At 41.5% G+C, this 19,987-nt stretch overlaps 1 protein-coding gene across 3 annotated transcripts in view; it reads right to left on the bottom strand.

Annotated features, from left to right (window-relative positions):
• Positions 1-19,987, bottom strand: part of aopep (aminopeptidase O (putative)) — an 89,872-nt gene that overhangs the window by 30,946 nt on the left and 38,939 nt on the right. For 2 of the 3 annotated variants that reach the window (XM_054772833.1, XM_054772834.1), the window contains exons 8-13: positions 16,003-16,105; positions 15,300-15,407; positions 14,294-14,337; positions 7,833-7,893; positions 1,771-1,833; positions 1,053-1,142 (exon numbers count right to left, since the gene is read on the bottom strand). In XM_054772833.1, coding sequence (XP_054628808.1) covers positions 1,053-1,142; positions 1,771-1,833; positions 7,833-7,893; positions 14,294-14,337; positions 15,300-15,407; positions 16,003-16,105 — 469 coding nt within the window. Of the gene's footprint in view, positions 1-1,052; positions 1,143-1,770; positions 1,834-7,832; positions 7,894-14,293; positions 14,338-15,299; positions 15,408-16,002; positions 16,106-19,987 lie in introns of those variants that run through there. The other variant, XR_008569984.1, reaches the window with a different exon arrangement.

Genomic DNA, 19,987 nt, shown 5'->3' with positions numbered 1-19,987 from the left:
TTAATATTAAGACATAAAAACAATAAAACCGTATTTTTTGCCTCACAGATCAAATTTTCAATGTATTTAATAAGTGTAACAAAAAGTTAACCACTTAAAAAAAAACATGAAAACACTAATTAACTCATTAATTACAAATGTGCGCCGCAGATGCACCTGACGGATGTTTCAACGTTTCTACAAGTGTAAAAATAAGTTCACCGCTACTAATATTAAGATATGTTACTATGTGTTACTTTTAACACATAAAAACAACAAAACAGTCCACGGTAACTTTGAGAACAAGTTACGATGCGTATGAAAGCGCCCACTCACTTCATGTAACTTCTGCTGATGTAAATTTTTCGTATTTCTTTTGGAATAAGGTTTTCAAAAAAGCAAAACATGCATAGCTAACTCTTGGACACTCGCTGAACGGAGGTCTCAAGACAAATGCTGAGATGTCACATGATGTCATCGTGATGTCACATTTTTTTTTCTGACTATACAACTTTCGAGGTTCCACTGTGTAATACTATTATACTATCCTTGCCCTTAAAATGTACTGCGCATAAAAATACGAGTTTTGGCGTACACCGAGAGTGATATATAAACACAGCGGTACTCTCGCTAATGACTCCTGGCCCTGTGTGACTCTTGGATCAGTGTGCGTCCATTAATGATGCAGGGATGTGTGCGTGTTTGTGTGTCAATTAGTGGCTGGAAGGGATTAGCCATCCCTGGAGAGCCCTAATTAACTACACACACACTTGCATGATCATCTTTGTTGTTGTTGTTTTTAAGTGGCCAGACAGGAAGTAGTTGCGGAGGTGCGACAGACCTTCAATGGCTGACTGAAAAGCCAGAATGTCACGGCCAAATTGTGCCCCGCCTCCTCCTCTCACAGACACAAACACTCACTGACGCTGACCACATGCAGACCGAGAGGCATGTGATGTATACAAGCGCTTAACAGTCTAAATATGTGGGCAAGAGGATGTAAACATGGGATCCTTGGAGCCACAACATACAAGCAAACGTTAGAAGAAGAGAGAAAAGTTACTGGTCCTTACCTCTTTGTAGTTCACCTTGTTGGCCTGCGATCGCTTCCGCTTTCTGCCCTTCCCTTGATGACTCCGACTGAAGAGAATCCATTTTGCAACCTGCAGGAGGGAAGGAAGTGAAGGAAGGGAGGGAGGGAGGCGAGAAATTAAGGGAGCAATGAGGTGGAGGAAAAAAACAGCAAAAAGTAGCTTTGAGTGAGCCGTGACGAGCGGAAAGTCACACGAGGATTTATTGGACAGAGTGAGCCACTAGCCTCAACTTGACACGTCTAAGCGTACAGTACACACCTCTACTGTCGCTCGCTCTCTCTCTCTCTTTCGCACAGACACAGTCATTCCAACCTTTCAGCGTTCCGTCACGCTCCATATTTAACCCACACAAACAGACAGGGTGAGACAAAGGCGTTATTAGTGATAATAGTGGCTCCATTTATACTGACTATCACAGCTATGTAATGTCAATGTGGATCCGGCGGGACACATTTGTGAGAAGACTAGCAGAAGTGTCTCACATACACTCACGGTGAAGTTGGAGGAAAGGCTTAATGGGAAATGTGATAGTCAGCACGGAATGACAAGCAACAGATGTACAAGCGGTGGGTGCCACCACTTCACAGATAGAAAGATGGAGCGAGGAAAGATACGACCATATGTGGAGGCACAGAAAAAAAAACAAGGAAAATAGTGGCAGAGTCATGTGAAATACTTCAAAGTGAAAGATGCTTACCTCCGCCTTGACTTCCTCTACCAGCGTCGAGCGGGACCACACGGCGCTCCTTTCCTGCAGCCACTGGACAAGAGAGAGGAGAGATGTGAGTGATCGGGACAGAGTGGAATGCTGTGCAGTGCAGGAGAGAGAGAGAGAGACAGAGACAGAGACAGAGAGAGAGAGCAGGAAGGGGGAGGGAGGTGGAAGGAGAGGGAGGCGGGAGTGTGCGATCAACTCTCTCCACAGGACGGGAACTGGCAACTTGACTCTTGGAGGAGGAAGTGGATGAAAGGCGATATCAGGCACACATCAGAAGGGATGGTTGCATCGGCTCTCTTAATGTCTCAGCCCCCTCCCTCCACACAAACACACACAGAAACAGGCATGCCATTTTACTCACTTAATCTTGTTAAGGCTTTCAGCAGAACGGCTGCTCGAGTGATGTGGATCAAGAGCGTTAATGACATCACGCACAATGAGAGCACTACTCAGACGGCACAAGACCTCTGCCAAGGCAAAAAAGCTAAATCAGTGACCTGGTGTGAGACTTGAGTGACCAATCTTGATCAGATTTTGTGCGGGATCCCAGCTACACAACCCTAAACAAGCTAGGATTTAATGGTGGACATCTGAACACGTTTATTGGGAGCGTCTATGTTCAATTCAAGTTGCTGCAATCAGGTTCAGATTAGGATCAAATTTGGTTCCTCTTGATCCTGAGCCCTCCGCTGTTGTGGTTAATTTTTTGTGGTTATTTTTACACTTGTATGACAAGGTTTTAATATGATGAAAGTTTGACACCGGAACAGATTATTCCTTTAAAATGGACACATTGGAGGTAGATGCATTGTGTTTGACCCTTCACTGTAAACGCTGACCTATGACAAAGTGAACTACATCATTACACAGTAGGAGACTCCTTCCACACACATTCCCACACACACGCGATCCAGCCTGTAGCATGTCCACAGGGCACACGAAAGGTTCAATAGTACAACTGCATGCCTGAGTAGCACTCAGTGCGTATGACACAAAGCTACTCGAGCAGAAATAGCAGGAAAGCCAAAGATAGTAGAAAGAGGATGTTGTCGAGAGTGGGATGTGGAGAAGCCAGAGAGTGTCGAGGCAAGTAAATTGGCATTGTGTAACGGGATAGCGCGCATATCTCGCTTTGCAGCCTTGATCCACTGTTACTATTCCGTGAATAGCAAGGCTTTTGTCTACCTCAGGTTCTCCCCCCACTCCCTACTCCGTCTGTGTGTCGTCGCCAGTCAATCAATATTAGATTGAACGCTCTGAATTTACACCTCTCAGCCATCATCTCATCTTGCTAACTAGAGTTTAACCTTTGTTGGATACATTACTCTTACCTTAAAAAAGCCCTGTTTCTTCTTGCCAATTAGCTCTGCCTGATCATAGCCAGGAGTGTAAAGGTGACGAAAGAGGTGTTATGTCATGTCTACAGGGCTCTAATAATTCTAATACCCGTATTTAGAAGGTCACAAACTTAAGTTTTGCATGCTCTAGCTACGAAAATATCCCGTTTATTAATATTGAATTCTACTTTGTGGAAATTCATTTATCGCGGTCGGGTCTGGAACCAATTAACAGCGATAAATGAGGGATGACTGTATTTGCTTTATTGGAATTTGATTTATAAATGGACAATAACAATAACAAACAATATTATTTAGACTCTAAAGGCCCCCTATTGTGCAAAAGGGACTTTTTAATGCTGTTATGTGTGGCCCAAACGTTTAGTGTTTATGAACACGTAATGGAAATACCTCAATCCTCTGACAGGCTTCGCTACACGTCTTAAAATCAGGAGTCCTGTCTGGAGTTCTGCCAACTAGCTGCCAGTCAGCTACAGACGTGGAAGCCGGAAGTTTGATCATTTTGTTTTTCTTCAGTGATGGGGCTAACCTAGCATGATGTTGCTGGTAAAATGTGAGTGTAATGTTAGCACTGTGGATCACGTAGCGATGCTAGTGTTGCCAGCGTTTGTGTCCTCCTGTCCCACTTTTTAAGTGGATAGTAATAATAAGTGCACAATAGCACTTACTTGAGGCACACACTCATGGACAAACACAGCTCATTAGCATTAAAGCTACAGACACACAAAACACAGTAGGGCTTACTAAAAGCACTTTTAGACTGTATTGGATAACACACTTCCAATACACTATTGTATTTACCTTTGACACTGCTTTTAAAATTGTTGAAATATACTATAATATATATATAATAAGGTGAACAAATGTCCCGTTTTCCCAGGACATGTCCTAATTTCATGTCCTGTCCTGGGTTTTTTTTTTTTTTTTTTAGAAAGTGATAAAAATGCCCTGGTTTTCATTGGCCCATTCAATTGACCGGCATTAGGGCACTCCGCTGCATGTACCGTAAGAGGCTGCCGTGTGGGAGGCTTTGTGATTTAGTGATGCCAAAAAGCCAAAGAAAAAGCAAAACCTTTTTAATTCTGACACTTTCCCAGTTGAAGTTTCGTAAAATGTGGGACGTCATGCACTACAGAGGTTCAAATACCGGTACCCATATTGTCGTGATTCTTCCTTTGGAATTTGTGTCTTTGATCATTGATAATATTTTGTAATTAACTATTTTTATCCACACAGGATGCATACTTAAAACTTATTGATATTATAAGGCATCTTTGAGTAAACTGCAAGTATAAAGGCGTTTACACGTGCACACACTGTGTCCCCACAGTGTTACGAAACTTTCCATGGCAATGAGTAAAGTGGTAGTAAACAAGTGTGAAGTACGTGTGAACTGGCAAGGTTGCCTGCCAGTGTGCACAGAAAAATTTTAAATGTTCAAAATTTGTGGCACGCATAATTTCCGTGAAGTAGTGGTGAATGCACCATAAACTCACCGCAACCTATGTGCAAACAATTCGGGCGGTGCACATCAAAGCGTGCCTCAGCGTGTCTCATTCACATGAATGGATTAACTTTTTCACCAACCTTCCTTGTGATTTTCTGTTAGTAAGTGACCAAAATGACCTAAAGAGGTGTCTTCTAGTCAGCAATTCCCTCTCCCACACTGTGAGCTGCCTCTTTTTTTGGTTTTGTTTATTGCCTCCTTCCTGCTTGTTGCACATTCTCTATCTGCAGCTGCGAGAAAATATAGACTTAACTTTCTTTTTGTCATGAGCTTCTTCTCTGAAGTTCAATATCTTGTTGGTCCCTTGCAAATAGAGAAATTAATAAAGATAGGGGTGATGCCTGCTGTTGCGTGGCGTCACGTGAGACATAGCGGGACACAGTGGGACCGAATAATGCCACAACTGCTTCACGGATGAGGGAAGTGGTGGTGCTAATGCATACCCGTGCAAGAACAATGCGCGTCGCGAGTACTGTTGTTGTGCACTAGACGTAAACAGTACTTGACAAGGTGTAAATAAGTAGTGCGGGAGCGTGGTCATTTCGTGGCAGTGCGCACCATTTGCACTCACGAATTGCGTGTGCAATTTAAGCGGAACAGAACACAACAGTGTGCAAACTAGTCATCACGCTTTTCAGATGTGCCATAAATAAATAAATAACTGACAGGTATTGCCACAGGACAATGCGGAGGCAAAATGCGTGCAAGTGTAAACACAGCTTATCATTTCAGTATCTCATCGCCGGGTTGAGTATCCTGGCTTTCGGTAACCAAAATATGGTCACCCTATAAAAAGGACAGATAAGATTGCGTTAATAAAATCTAAACACATTAGAACCCCTCTTTAGTTACAAAAAACATACCTTTATTAATAAGCTAGGAATAGAAATGAGTTTGGAAAGCCTACCATCAAGCACCCCTTGTGAATCATGTGAACCGTATCTTTATTTAAACAGTAAAGTATCCCAGCCTACATGCATCCTCCCAAAGAGACTGCTTAGTCATCTGTGGAGATGTCCAAAACAAGCCGGAACTTGACTTTCTATTGCCGCTCTCTTAACAGCAGGATTAGTAAATGTCATTGTTGAATATTTCCTGCCTTTCTGCGACCGCAGCCTCACTGGAGAAGCTCCGCTAGCAATGGACGGAAGACAAGGAACAGGAGCCCGCCATCTTTCTGTCTTCTGTCTTTTGTTTTGAAAGCATGTTTGTGTCCCACGTACAACAATACACAAGCGCATGCATTTGTAAAAGGTTTGGATCGATAGGGCTGATCTTATTAGGCGGTGACTGGCACATCAAACAACAAGAACAAGGCCTCTGCGAGAGCGCTCGGCTGCGGGCCAATCAGGTACGAGAAAACAGAAGTCTCTCTCTCGCTCTACTTCCCCCTGCTCCTCTCCGAAGGCTCCAGTTACATCATCACGTCATCTAGAAAATGAAGGCTCCCAAACGGTACAAAGTGCACACACGCACAACAGCAGTGATTAAGATCAGTTCCCATGGAAGACTATCTGTGGCGACGAAATGAAGAAATGACGCCTGTTGATTAACAATCACATTGAAAGTGCTCTCGCTCATAAAAGAGATGCGTTTCATTACGAGAGTCGTTCAAGCCATTGTAGCTCTACTATTTACATAAATCACCACACACGCACAAAACCCCAAATGTGTTGTGATTTAGGCCAGAGGGAGTTTGATTTAGATGCCTGTCTAATGGAAGCATGTGACATATTTCAACTGTCGTTCATATGTTGTTGATGAATGGATCCCGCTCCCGTACAGCTTCACTGACACGCAAGATTGATACGTGCGATATTCAACGCACGCTCAATGATGTCACGGCTACACTTAACACAAAGCGACTATCAGAAAAATAACGCTGCAAAACCGAAGACATCAAACTGAAAGATGGGATTAGCCTAAATGATAACAACATAACTCACTGGACACTTCAGTAGATATGATCTAATGAGATGTTACATACATAGGAGCTGTATCAAATAATACAACTCAGCAATCTACAACCACAATAATAAACATATTGTTAAATCAATAGCTTTTCTTACCTGGCCCATCAATCAAAAATGAACATTATTATCTTTTTAGACTTCTTTGGTTGGACGTACAAAAAGGGGTGGTTGTAGACCAGACAATGTGTGAGGCAAAATGTTACAACTTCATAAAAATGGCAGAAAGAGATAGCATATTTGTAAACTACGACAAAAAAAGAAAATGCTTTGCTGTGCATCTTAAAATAAAGCCAGGAGGCGCCCGTCGCACTACAGTACATGCAGAGATTGAAGGATTCGTTAGGATTCATAGGCGATGCCGGCTGGTTGAACAGGACAACTGAAACCAACGAAATGCAACAAAAACAAAAAATGCGTACCTGAGAGCAGCAAAGAGTATTTAAGGGTCATGTTTGCCGTGTCTGAAAAATGCATACATGTTGGCTGGTTTGCAACTACAGTATCAGTCAAGTTGGTTTGTCTTCAGCGAGTAGGCTATCTTAGCGTGATGCTGCTGTTAAAATGTAACTGTACTGTTAGTGCTGCAGCTCACATAGCTATACTAGAATAGCTGGAATCGAAAATAGTATTTCTTGTCCTTGTTTTCCTATTTTTGCCCAATTCTGGTGTACTATTGGTCAATGTTGTCTCGTTATGGGTCTTTTTCAGCTTGTTTTGTCTACTTTTTGACTTTTCTGTGAGATTTTTCCTCTGATTTTAAGTGATTTTTGAGCATTGGAATTGTTTTTGTCACTTTTTTCACCACCCTCATTATATATTGTTGCAATGTGTGCCAAATTTTGACACATTTGGATTTGCAAAACAGTTCTGCAGGTGTACCTGATATAGCCAGAGAGTCCAAATATTCCATAACTTGCTACCTGTTGAGTACACAAAGGCTGGGATTGTTTGCCTACACTCCAGCCTGGCTTTGACCATGCATCGCAATAAATGCCTAATAGGAAGCATGTGACTTGCCGCGTCGAGCATAATTGGAAGGAGCAAGAACATAACCCAAGTGATTTATGCCATTCTACACAGTGAAACGATACATGTGCGGTGCAGAGCCAGTCATAGTGATCCATTTAAAAAGTTGGATTGACTTAATACTAATGAAAGCAATGAAAGATAAAAAAGTCGGAAAAGAAAACAGGACAACCTCACCTTGGGAATTCCCGGTTGATCGAGCCAGTCGGCATAAACAGCACGGAGCGTTAGGCCCTTTCTGGAACACAATGGCACGAGTGTTAGTATTTTCCCCATTATCATGGCAATGACTGTTATGAGACACCCAATGAAAATAAGATATTTTTAGGTTAACGGCAGATTTGGGGTTTACACCAACACTTTAAACAAAACATTGGGCACACCCGCACACTGAGGCATGCCGAGACAATGAGTTCAATTTGAATGTATGCACGGTGGGTCAACAGGAGGCACGTGCAGCCAAAGGAAGGGATGAAGTCATACAACACACGCTGTGACCCTAATGCCTAATAAAAACACAAACGTGCATGCAAACATTCCAAGACAGTTTGCATTGTGCACACAAAGGATAATAGTAAATACAACATATTTCCACATCATTATTCCCAGCCCAGGCTTGAGGGGAATTCCACACTTGGCTTGGCTGAGTCATATACAGCACATTAATGTGTGTTGGTGAAGCCATAAAAGAAGCTATTTTATTTTATAATTTACTCTTTATGCTCTCTCAGTCACACACTTTTTGCCTTGAGTTGAGATTCAAATACAGTACAAATGCAAACGCATGCCTTTTACAACAATGTAAAACAATGATAACAAAAATACACCATACTCTCTCATTCAAAAGTGCTCCAAATTGTCAGACTTCAAGGGCATCAGCTCCCCTACAGGACACCCCACTGATTTTTAATTGACTTTAGGTCAAGAATCACTCCAAAACTTGAAATGATCTTCTGCTTGAAGCCATTATTTGTAGATTGATTTGGATGTATGCTTGGCATCGTCATACTGGAAGGTGAAATTCAGCTTTTGAGTTTTGAGGCAAAATTGACTGCTATTTGCTTATTTCTGCAATGGGAAAAAAGGAGCTCATACACAGTGATTTTATGCTACAGGGAGGGACCATTTCTCAGACAAACCCCGCAGGATTCTACTAATTCCTGAGTGGAAAGAAAAATCTCACAGGCGCAAATTAGTAGGTCCACCTTGAACAGCACCGGGTGTGAGGTTGTTTCTCACTGCTGGGCACTTAGAAATTCCAAGTGTTTGCTAAATATGCATTTTATTCTGGTTTAAACATCATCTTTGCAACAAAAATTGGCCCTAATGTTTAACGCAGTTGGAGGAGACATCTCTGTGCAATAGCCTGGCGGAGAACCTGGACGTTTCCGTCATCTCTGACGCCAGCAGCGGCCGTGGTGTCTCGTAATTGCAGGCTATGGGCTTAGCTTAACTAGCAGCTAAGTCTTCTTTGAAGTTTTTTCATAGACTCATGCTAGCGGGGGAGGGAGGACAGATGCAATCCTGCTTGTGGGTTTTCCATCCTCAAAATGTGAAAGCTCATGGAGATGGAGAATAGTGGGTTACCGGCAGGCTTTCAGAGATTGTGAGTGTTTCAAGTTACTGTATATCCTCAAATAGTTGCCTCATCTCTAATACGTACCACGCCTCAATAATTCTCGTCCACTTAAACAAACAAATGCTTCACCTCAAATGGAAATAAATGTTGCCACTCAGTAGCTTGATTGTGAAAACCAAATGTTGGCAGCTCTGGCTACAGCTCACTTCAGTACTCCACATCCCGATTTGGTTAGCGGTGGTTAGTGTGTAGGCAGGGTACCAATATCTGCATGAGCTCCGTAAGTAGCGTGACATACGAGCAGTACAGTACATAACTCGCTAACTGTGGATTTAGCAACAAAACCAAAAACACAACATAAAAAGTCGACAGAGATGTCTTCAAACTCTCTCTCCACTGTAACCACTGTATTTTTTCTTATGAAATTGAGCTGTTGTTTTCCTCCCATTCTGGAGTCGTCCTTCCACTCTGTTGTCGATTTAAAAAATGCGTCTTGATTCTTTAGACAAGGCAGACTTAGACACTTTAGAAAATAAATGTTAATAATACAACATGTGAAAAAGAAACTACACATAGACTTTGGCGTCCAGCAAGTTCAAACGCCAATAGGCCTGACCTCGCCTTACCATCTGCTTCGGCTACGCTGTTCAGGCAGGTGCGTTCATCATATGAGACGGTGCGGAAACTTAAATAGGGAACAATTCGTTCCGCCTCCAACTGCACTGATTGCATTACTAATAGGAATCACGAATAAAAGGACACAGAAATAGAAAGAACTAGTGAGGCATTCTATTCCCACTGTAACACAGAAGTAATGCAGCATTTCTAGCTCCAACCTTACACAAGCATTTGTACACACCTCAAATGAACGCCTCACATCAAATAAACACCTAGTGATCTCTGCAATTGAGTGAATAAAGCCCTCTGCTACTATTTGACAAAATTTCACCATTTGAGCACATTTTTAAACACAAACTTGTCATATACAGTACGTTATATTTAAAGGCACTGTATGCAACATAATGTGCGTTGCAGAGGTGAGACACTGTCCCTCTCTTGATGGTGGGCTCTTCACCAGCAGATTTTTTTTTTCCTTGGCAAAGACCTGCGACCCACTGAAAACGGCTCTGCAACCCACCGTTCTATACTAGTGGTTCCTTCTTCAGGACATTCCAAATAGTTGCATTGGCTATGACCAATGTTCTGTGGTTCTGATGGTTTTCCATCTTTTCTGAGATTCACAGATCTCTGGTTTTCTTGTTGTTTTCACCTCTAAATGCAGCTTTCACAGGCAAAACCTATCCTACCCAATCTGAAAGTGAGCGTAGACATTCAGTGTCATTATTAACTGAATTAGTAATGTAATCGGGCACACCAGGGCAACAAAACACACCTGTCGGTCACATGTTCCAATACTTTTGCTCACATGATAAATGGGTGGGTTCAAATAAAAGGCAGTATCTTCCAAGGTGTGCATCCAATCCAGATGTAAATACAGTCGTCCCTCGCTACATTGCGTTGACTATGCCCCATTATTAGTCCAAAAATAAGCATATTTTTTGTCTAAATTAAGCATTTTCAAACATGAAAATAGCTAAATGAGCTAAAGTACAAATACAGCATAAGCCATTAAAGGAAAACTGCCCTTTTTTTAAAGTAACTTTTGCCCATCATCCACAATCCTTATGTGAAACATGAACACACATCTTTCTCTTTTCTGTGCATTCTAAAGATTAAACAGCTAAAATGAGGAAGCTAAGAATGCACGTAATGGGACACACCTATTCCACCTATAAAGTCTTCTGAAAAAAACTCCAAAAAGTGGCAACAGTGCTCCATTTACATAATGTGGCCTGCATATTAACCAACCTACAGCGACATTGTTATTATTATTGTGATTAACATTGTTATGCCGAAGAAATACTTCAACACACACCTCGCTAACAACGCCTCAGGGCACTACCGAAAGGTAAGGCTACATACTGGAGCTGCTGCCACTGCAGCTGTGTTTTTATTTTTCAGTTTGGAAAAATTACCACTAGGTGTAGCATTCACTGTTATTTAGCTACGTGAAATCAATGCGCCCAAGAAGGAAATTCCAGTAATGCTTAAAATGACCAAAATCTGGCAAAATACTATAAGTATTACATGTTATCCTGGTCACAGCAAGGATATAAAACCATAAAACCTTGCTGAAGGTTTTTGGAGGTGTTTTTATAGCGAGCTTTGTAGGCGGAATAGGTGTGTCCCATTATGTGCATTAATTAGCTGCCTCTTTTTAACAGTTTTAATATCTTTAGAACGTACAGAAATAAGATTACTAACAGTTTTTGTCAATCTGTTCACTATTATAGGTAATAGTTTCATTACCACTGTTACCACTAATAAGTATAAGTCTTTCGATACAGTATTGTCACTGTGGCTGTTATTTAGTTATTTCCATTATGGTTTTTATGACCGTTATAGACATCTGCTGATGTAGTCTTGTTGTTTGTTTCTGATGCTTTGTTGTTGTTGTTGTGATTGTTGTTGTTGCTGGTGTTGTTGTCTCTCTGTATTGTCCTCCCTCTTGTCCCCGCAGTCTCCCCTCTGTCTTCTTTTCTCTTCTTCTCTATCCCCTCCTGCTCCAGTCCAGCCACTCCAGATTTGCATAACAATAAACATCAAATAAAGTCAAATAAAATCGATGGTGGAGTATGTTACACTTTTCCCTGGCAGAGAAAATCTCTTTAGCATCTAAGGGCACCTAGATCAACACTATTATCTGCCCAAATGGCTGGACAGAACAAAAAAAAAAACCCAAAAAACTCAACTCTGAACCTCCGATGTCACTTCCTATCCTACATCGATTCTGCTCCCCTACAAGGTAAACTCGTATTTCATGTCTAGATGGCTGTAATAATGTTTAAAAAGATATTTAGAAGATGGTAAACATGTTTTCAATGCCATAACTACCAAAATATTCCATTAATTAAGAAGGAATCCTACTTCACAAAAATTCAGTTTTCACGGCCGCGTCTGAAACCAATTAACAGCGATAACCGAGGCATTGCTGTACCTGGAAATGAAAGCTGAACTGTTGCTCTCTGGTCTCGCATTCATCTTTTGATGTCAAATCTGTTTTCAGTCTACAGCAAAAATAAAGAAATTGACCCCACTTTTCCAAAACGTATGGAAGGCACTGTATGTCTCAAATAGTTTTCATGCTATGAATAAGCAGTGATTGCATTAATCAACACCGATTGAACAGAAAGATTGCATCACTAAAAAATAATCTATGATTTATTATATTGTGACACCCCCCCCTTCATATTTATGTGCCGCTCTTCTTTTTTTTTATGTTTGACTGGTTTAGTGGCGTGCACCGCAAGGAACGTCTATAACATCAAGTGGCGGCAGCAAGTGCACACTCACATCCCCCAAGCTCGCTGTTCTCACGGGCTGTTTACTGGAAGAGGCATCAGACCCAAATATTGACCATCCTCAACTTCCTCTGTTTAATTCAATCAATCTCTGCTCGTCAGCCAGAGCACTCCACATGGGGGAGAAAACAAAACAGGGGCGAGAGTATGGCCAGACGTGTGCTGACGGCTGGCAAAGAGAGAAGAACAAGCGGTAGCAGACGGACGCAAGAAAGCGGGGCAGACATGTAGAAAGACAGAGAGAGAGCTAGACGGGAAGAGGTTAATGAGGCAATCATGAGAAATAGAGAATTGAGTGATTAAGCCAGCGCCCAAAAGGAGGCAGAAAATTAGAGAGGAGGAGAGCGGGAGGAGCGCTTGTCCTTTTACACTTCAGTTAATACTAGAGTGGATGAGACTTCTGCTTACAAAGATTGATGTTGGGGGGGCTCAGCTCCCACACAACCAGCCTTCATCATGCTTAATCAATGAGAATCAAGGCTAAATCCACCCCAGACTCTCCTGACATCAAGTTCGACTAAAAATCATAACTTATAAGTGGGAAAAGTTGGAAAAACTGAATGTATCACTCTTAAAAGGACACACGGTAGGCACGCTTAACACAAGAGCAGGATCAGAAATTCTGCCTTTACTGTAGACAGATACTTCATTAATTTCCAAGAGAAATTCACATTTCCAGCAGCACTGCAAAAATGTCACAATGATCTTAATCACAAAATAAAACAACCAAGGCATGACATGAGAGATAAGAAAAATAAGAAAATAGGATAAGAATAAATTTAATAAATATGGAACAGACCATGTCAAATTTCATGTCAAATACATAATAAATAATAATACATAATAATGCTAATAATAAATAATAAGGTAATAAGACCAGCCCTGTGTGTGATTTCATCGCTCCCCCTCTGTTGTGTTGAAAAGCTGCATGGCGTCGGGGAGGAATGATCTGCTCAGTCTTTCGGTGGAGCACGACAGTGATAGTAATCTGCCACTGAAACTGCTCTTCTGTTGGGAGATGATGCTATGCATTGGATGATGCTGGTTGTCCATGATTTTCGATAATACTGCTTAGTTTGGATGATCCATATCACAGAAGTACTAATTTACCAATATGTTCATTACTGTGGTTGTAGTTTGTACTAATGGCATATTATTAAGTGGGGTTTCTCACATTTTGGGCCTTTAATCATGTTAGAAACACCTCTCTTTAGTAGTAGTAGTAGTGTGATGTATAATATAATATACTACCTGTATATGTGGTACAGTAGTATAAGTATTAAAGTAAATGGAGTCAACCACACTACGAACGTATTATATTATTATATACATTTTATTTTATTTGACCTTACTTTACTTGACATTATTTAAAAGGCAAGGTACATAAGATCAGGACCTAAAATATGTCACTGGTTGGTTTTTATTGGGCTGCTTAAAAATGCTGCAAGCTACTTTAGTAATGATCAAGCAGGCACCGTTTCCTGGCAAATTCGTACTTGTTGTAATAAACTCTTGTGTTCTTTATTATTAACTTATATGTATATTGTTAAGGTTACGGCAATGCATTATGTAGTTTAGAAAATCACCACAATCAATTATTAATGAACCTACACAAATACTTGATGTAGAGTACATACCTTGCAAGGTCAGGGAAGGTACTCAGCAGCATTTGCAGGAAATCCTGGCGAAAACATGATGGATTGAAATGGAGGCATTTGGGGAAGTGTGGAAGAGGGGAGAGAATTAAAGGTGTCCAAGATCTTAGTTAAAAGCGCATCATGTCGAACAGTGTTTATATTGCATCCAGTGTTTAGCGGGAAGCCAACATCAGCCAGGTGGAACATATCACATTCACACACACACACACACACACACACACACACACAGACATGCAGGTGTGGTTGCTCAGCTCCAAGACACAAGTAGAATAAACACATTTGGCAAAGCTCATGATGTACGGCCATCAGCACTTGCATGCATGTAACACAGTGGCAGCCAAGCTGAGAGAGCGTCAGCCTCCAATTAATTTATGGAAATAACATGGCGCCGGAGAGGACGGGTCACATTAAACGGTTCAAACTGAGCTCGGATTTGATTAACAAGCGAGCTACCGTGGAGAGTCCCCTATTAGGTTGATCAAGTGCAAATTGGCTCCTTAAACCTGCAGTCATGTGACAAAAATGACAGCATCGCTTTTGTGGCACCCCCTATGGTTTTTGGTCTAAATGCTTTGCAAGACGTGCTAGCATGCATCTAATACAGATAGTTTCATAATCACTAGAAAAATGGTTAATTAGTTACTAGGTGACGGGCCAGACCAAGGATTAAGAAATCCTGCTAAAGTTGTCAGTCCTCTAAAGGTGAGTACCAAATCTGGTGGTGACTCGGCTAAACACCCTAAAGTTACAGTGGTGTTTTGTTGAGAGTGTTGCGCTGTTTGAGAAATTTCAAGTTAGTCCGACTAACAGGGTTTAATAACAGCATCACCATGTGGTGTATTTGTCAGAAAAATAATATCACACACATGACACAGAAGGGTGCATGTTTTGACACACTTTTGCCCTTCAGGAGTTAGCTTACACAAACACATACAGTCACATGGTATGTCCTAATTTTTTTATGTGACTGTATGTAGAGCCTCACCTGAGACAAAATGAGTTGGCCGTGGTATTTCTTCACAAATAATCTGAAGAACTTGATGAATGGTTGCTCTCCTACTTGACTGGCCAAGAACCTGAGGAGGAAGTAGCCCTGTAAAGAATAGGACAGGGAAATAACAACACGTCTTTAATGTCATTGTACGGACCGCACGGGCTTGTTAATATGTTCTCAGAGGAAATTTAGAAGGAAATTAGACAGGTTGCAAGCGTCACAAACCCATGAAATGACACACTGCAAGGAAAACAGACACAAACATAGCAGACATGTCATGGAGATGGTATGCAGTATTCTGCTACCTGTAAAAAGTGTCTTTTTCTCATTTATTCATCTTTTTTTGGAGGTAGCTGTAATAAAGATAGGATGGTGCCTGTGTGAAAGGCATTACTTTTTGCATAAAATCCTGCTAAACTCTTGTGAGATTACTTTTTTTCGCCCATCTTGCAAAGGGGAGGACTCATGGGAGAGGAATCAGGGTTTGAACCCAGTAACCTCTGTACCCACGGATCCACTATACTAGCCAACAGTTCTTGCACCCCATCTGTAATTCAGACTTGTATATGCCAAGAGGACAAACTCTCTAGTATCATGACAAGGAGTGATGTTGTGCAGCTTCATACATATTGTTGAATTATTTTGCATACCCTTTAGTCCAGCTAGTTTTTACTTCAGCATTCAAGTGTCTCACCTTGAGGTAGTGGACTTGCAAGAAGGACTTGTCAGGGTTGAGTGCATGTTTAACTGTGGAAGAGCCAGACTCGCTGACCTGGCCTGTTTTCTCCATGTTAGGTCTACCGAAGGACAAATAAGAACAGACAAACAATTCAATACACAATAGAGATTCACAAAGAAGTACAACACAACTACAACAGGCAAGATATGGGCTACGGCATACTCCAGAGTTGCACTGTTTAAAAATAAAAATACAATGTCAGCAGCACTAAATTCAGCGACTCAGCTTGTCTTCTCGGTGGTTAACACCGTGCTGCCATGCTCTGCCCGAGGCAGGCTGCAGATTCATAATAGCACGCCAATACAGTGTTTATATGACCTCATAGCATTGCACTGCTTGCATTTTACTGCCCCGTGACTCACCAGGGGAACATATAACAAGAAAGCCTCTGTGTGCACGCACAGGAAAGGCCGGTTGTGGGCTTCCCTGTCATACAGATACAAATCAGCCCTGGACCTACCGTTTAAATATATAAATAAAAACATAAAGAACACCTCCAAACCCGATAAATCCCAGCCTAACAGGTGAGTGACGTGGGACGCTGTGCAATGATAGTTGCAGTTAGCCTGTATTGATCCGGCTGAGCAGATTAACTCAGTGTGCCAATAGGAAGGCCTTGAAGGATCGCCCTGCTGCCAAATCGATGCGGCAGGCGCCTGGCCCACCAATCAATACGCCCCCTCATCACCAGCGAGCACTTTTCCGCCTCATGACAGGGATGTCAAATAAACACGCACACAGACGGGGGAGGCCGAAAACCCGTGCCCAGATCCACACAGAAAGCCTGACCTAACTGAATGATGGGAATCTGGAGGAAGATCCTTGAAATATGAATTTACAATTACAGATGAATTAACTAACCCATTGATATGATGAAATAATGTGGTGGTGGTTTATTTGTTCCTAGAACACACACAGAACGATGAACAACTCATATCTGTCTCCTTCCTTCCTCTAATAAGCACAGTGCACAGATGGCTGGTGAGGTGTTCAGGCACACTGCGTATTTCTGAATGTTAAAGGAATTAAATATGGCTGCAAGTTCCAAGTGCCAGAATGTTGACAGGGAATGTAAGTGATTAAATTCAAGGCAGAATTCATAGCAAAGTAAGAAGGTTGTGTCTGTTACAGGACTGTAATGTAAAGGTAGGCTTGGGGGAACGGTTAAAGAGGGACACATACAGAAAGTAAACAGGGCCGGTGTGTGAAATGATTCGACCTGCTGCTGAAGCTTACAATGAAGTTCAAGTGAGCAAGTATACTACTCTAACTGTAACTCTAACTGTCCACTCTTTAAATGTAAGTTTTTAACGGACTAGAGTGAAACAGACTCCGCGTGGCTCCGCCGTCTACTTCCTCCACTCGTCACCGTGTTCATCAACAACAGTATTCAGGGAAGATAAAAAGCAATGTTAAATGTTCATTTATCCATTTAATTCATCATTTATATCTGTTTCCCTTTCTTTTCTGCATGTAAAAGTATAGTTATTCTCTATGAAATGTGTTTTGTGTTGATATTTTTGTGTGTCTGGGCAGATTAATAGTAGTTACATTATTTCTTATGGGAAAGATTGATTGTCGGACCTTTGGAACAAATTAATGATGAAAGGTTCCACTGTATTCTGTAGGCCGTTATGGCAGTATACTAATCAGGACTTCCATCTCTACTGGTTGTCAGAAGTGAAATACAGTATATCATGCATCTTTTTCTGCAAGGCATAACAATCACACAACATGACCTCATCGGTACGATCCTTCAAAAACTTACCAATATAAAAAAAATTACAAACTGATTCTATATCCCTTCAATTAAGGTTTCTTCTGCAGCTCGTTTATGCAGAAAACTAATTGGGCCTTGGGCGTCTACTGGTTACTGCCAAAGTGGAATATATTATGCTTCTGGTACCTACAGTTCAGTACAGATACACAACATAACTGGTCAGATTTGACGTGATCATCATTATTTAAAAACAAATTGTCCAATTGATTTGTTATTCTTTCATTTTTAATTTCTTCTGCAGCACATTCGTCAAACTAATAGTTGGGGAGCTACGCCTCTGTTGATTCAAGACATAGCCATTACACAACACACCTCATTGATACTATTCAAATATTCAACATACAATAAGAAAGTGAGTTCTCCCAGGCTCAACCTTGTATCAGATCACTTTTGGTCATATCGCTGTCCCAGAATGCTGCACAGGAAGGTGAAGTCACATGAAGTCAATTAAGGCTATGGGCGAGCGAAGGAGGAAGAGTGTGAGAAATCGAGGACGGCAGATAGATAGGAATGTTTGGTTTGCTCGATGGACTGAGGGAGAGAGGAAGTCATCAGCTTCCTGGAATTTCTAAATTTGACTGGACACTCTTGCAAGGGACTTTCATCATGCATCCGAGGGCGGTCTACTCCTTGTGTGCGTTTGCGTCTGCCATATAAATGACACTGAGTGACCTGATTTGGGTTAAAAAAACAAAACATCTAGGAATATCTCAGTCATGATGGCGGAGTGGACTAAAATGGAGTCATCATGTCAACTTTTTCCCTTATAACAAAATAGTAACCTGGTACATGTGAAACACAGGAAGTGAACAAACTAGCAGTAACTGAGGAAAGGATTAAACAAGTTCTACTTCTTTCTACTCCTTTTCAGACATATCAAGTGTAAAAGTAGTGTTCCTCAATGTAACTTTGTTAAGCATGTTCTGAATAAACAAGCCATTACCATCGGAGTTCTATCTTGCTCTCTGTCCACTTGCATAGCCTTGGTTAGGGCCGATGATTTCTGCGTTAACGCAATCGCCGACAGAATCGCAGAATTGGCCACTAAAAATGGAATCTACTGTTAAATGCGGAATCTCGTGGAAATGGTGAAATTGTGAATTCAATTCTGCCATTGTGAGGAGAAGGAATGTTTGTGTGGGCAAGTGTTTTCCCGGCAGACTGCCTCCAACCCGCCCCCTCCCAAACTGAACATGTCGAAACGGTGACCTGAAACACCGGCAAAAGATGGCCTAAAATCTCATCTCTTACAGAGCGTGAATGGAAACCAGCTGGGTTAGCTTAGCTTAGCGGAGCATGCTAGTGGGGCTGTGTGTGTGCGGCTCAAGTTGCATAAGTGTGTTTACACTGTGTTGTGTTTTCCCGCTTGTTAATGTAACCGACGGTTGGACGATGCCCGCTGACGTCATGCGAGTTCTGAGTAAAATAAGGACAAGAGGCACATTTATTTTGGTACCCGGATCATCTTAACCGTCAACATTCTCAACACACACAACACACTTCCGGCCTTCAAAATAAGAGCAAAGTTCACCACATCCTGTCTAATTGTGTAAACAAAATAAGGGTGTCATAAAAAACATCTTACGTTAATAACTCAATCTCGCAACCCTAGTGAGGATAAGCGGCATAGAAGATGGATGGATGGATGGATGAATGGATGGATGGATAATACCTCAATGGGAATTGCACAGGTAACTATGTCTTCCTTAACCACAAGCACGGGCATTGCGGTTTGTAGATGTGTGCAGAGGATGACATCCCATTAGAAAAAAAATCGCTTTCTGAAATACTGGGCAAATTTGGCTAATGATGCACTGCACTAATAAATGTAAGGATTGTTTGCATTTAATTAAGAGACAATTTATTTACTGTCATAAAAGTACACACTCCGTGCTAGTAAATTCTGAAAAATTAAAATGGAAAAAATGGAATGTGGAAAGAAATACCACGTATTGTGGGAAATAAATAAAAGAGATTTCATAGGGCCCTACTTAGTGCTGACACACGTCTGCTGCTGCTGATAAGATGAAACACACCTTTTGCGGGCAGCGGGACGTGGACTATCCATGGGAAATCATACAGTATGTGTGAGTGGAATTTCAAAGTAAAACGTGTGTCAGGCTGCACCGCTAAGGAATGTGACACAAACACTGACAGCAC

The sequence above is a fragment of the Dunckerocampus dactyliophorus genome, chromosome 4 (genome assembly GCF_027744805.1).
Source record: "Dunckerocampus dactyliophorus isolate RoL2022-P2 chromosome 4, RoL_Ddac_1.1, whole genome shotgun sequence".
NCBI classification, from domain to species: Eukaryota; Metazoa; Chordata; class Actinopteri; order Syngnathiformes; family Syngnathidae; genus Dunckerocampus; species Dunckerocampus dactyliophorus.
Note: the sequence above shows the minus strand (reverse complement) of the source record. Positions and strands in the feature narration are given on the sequence as shown.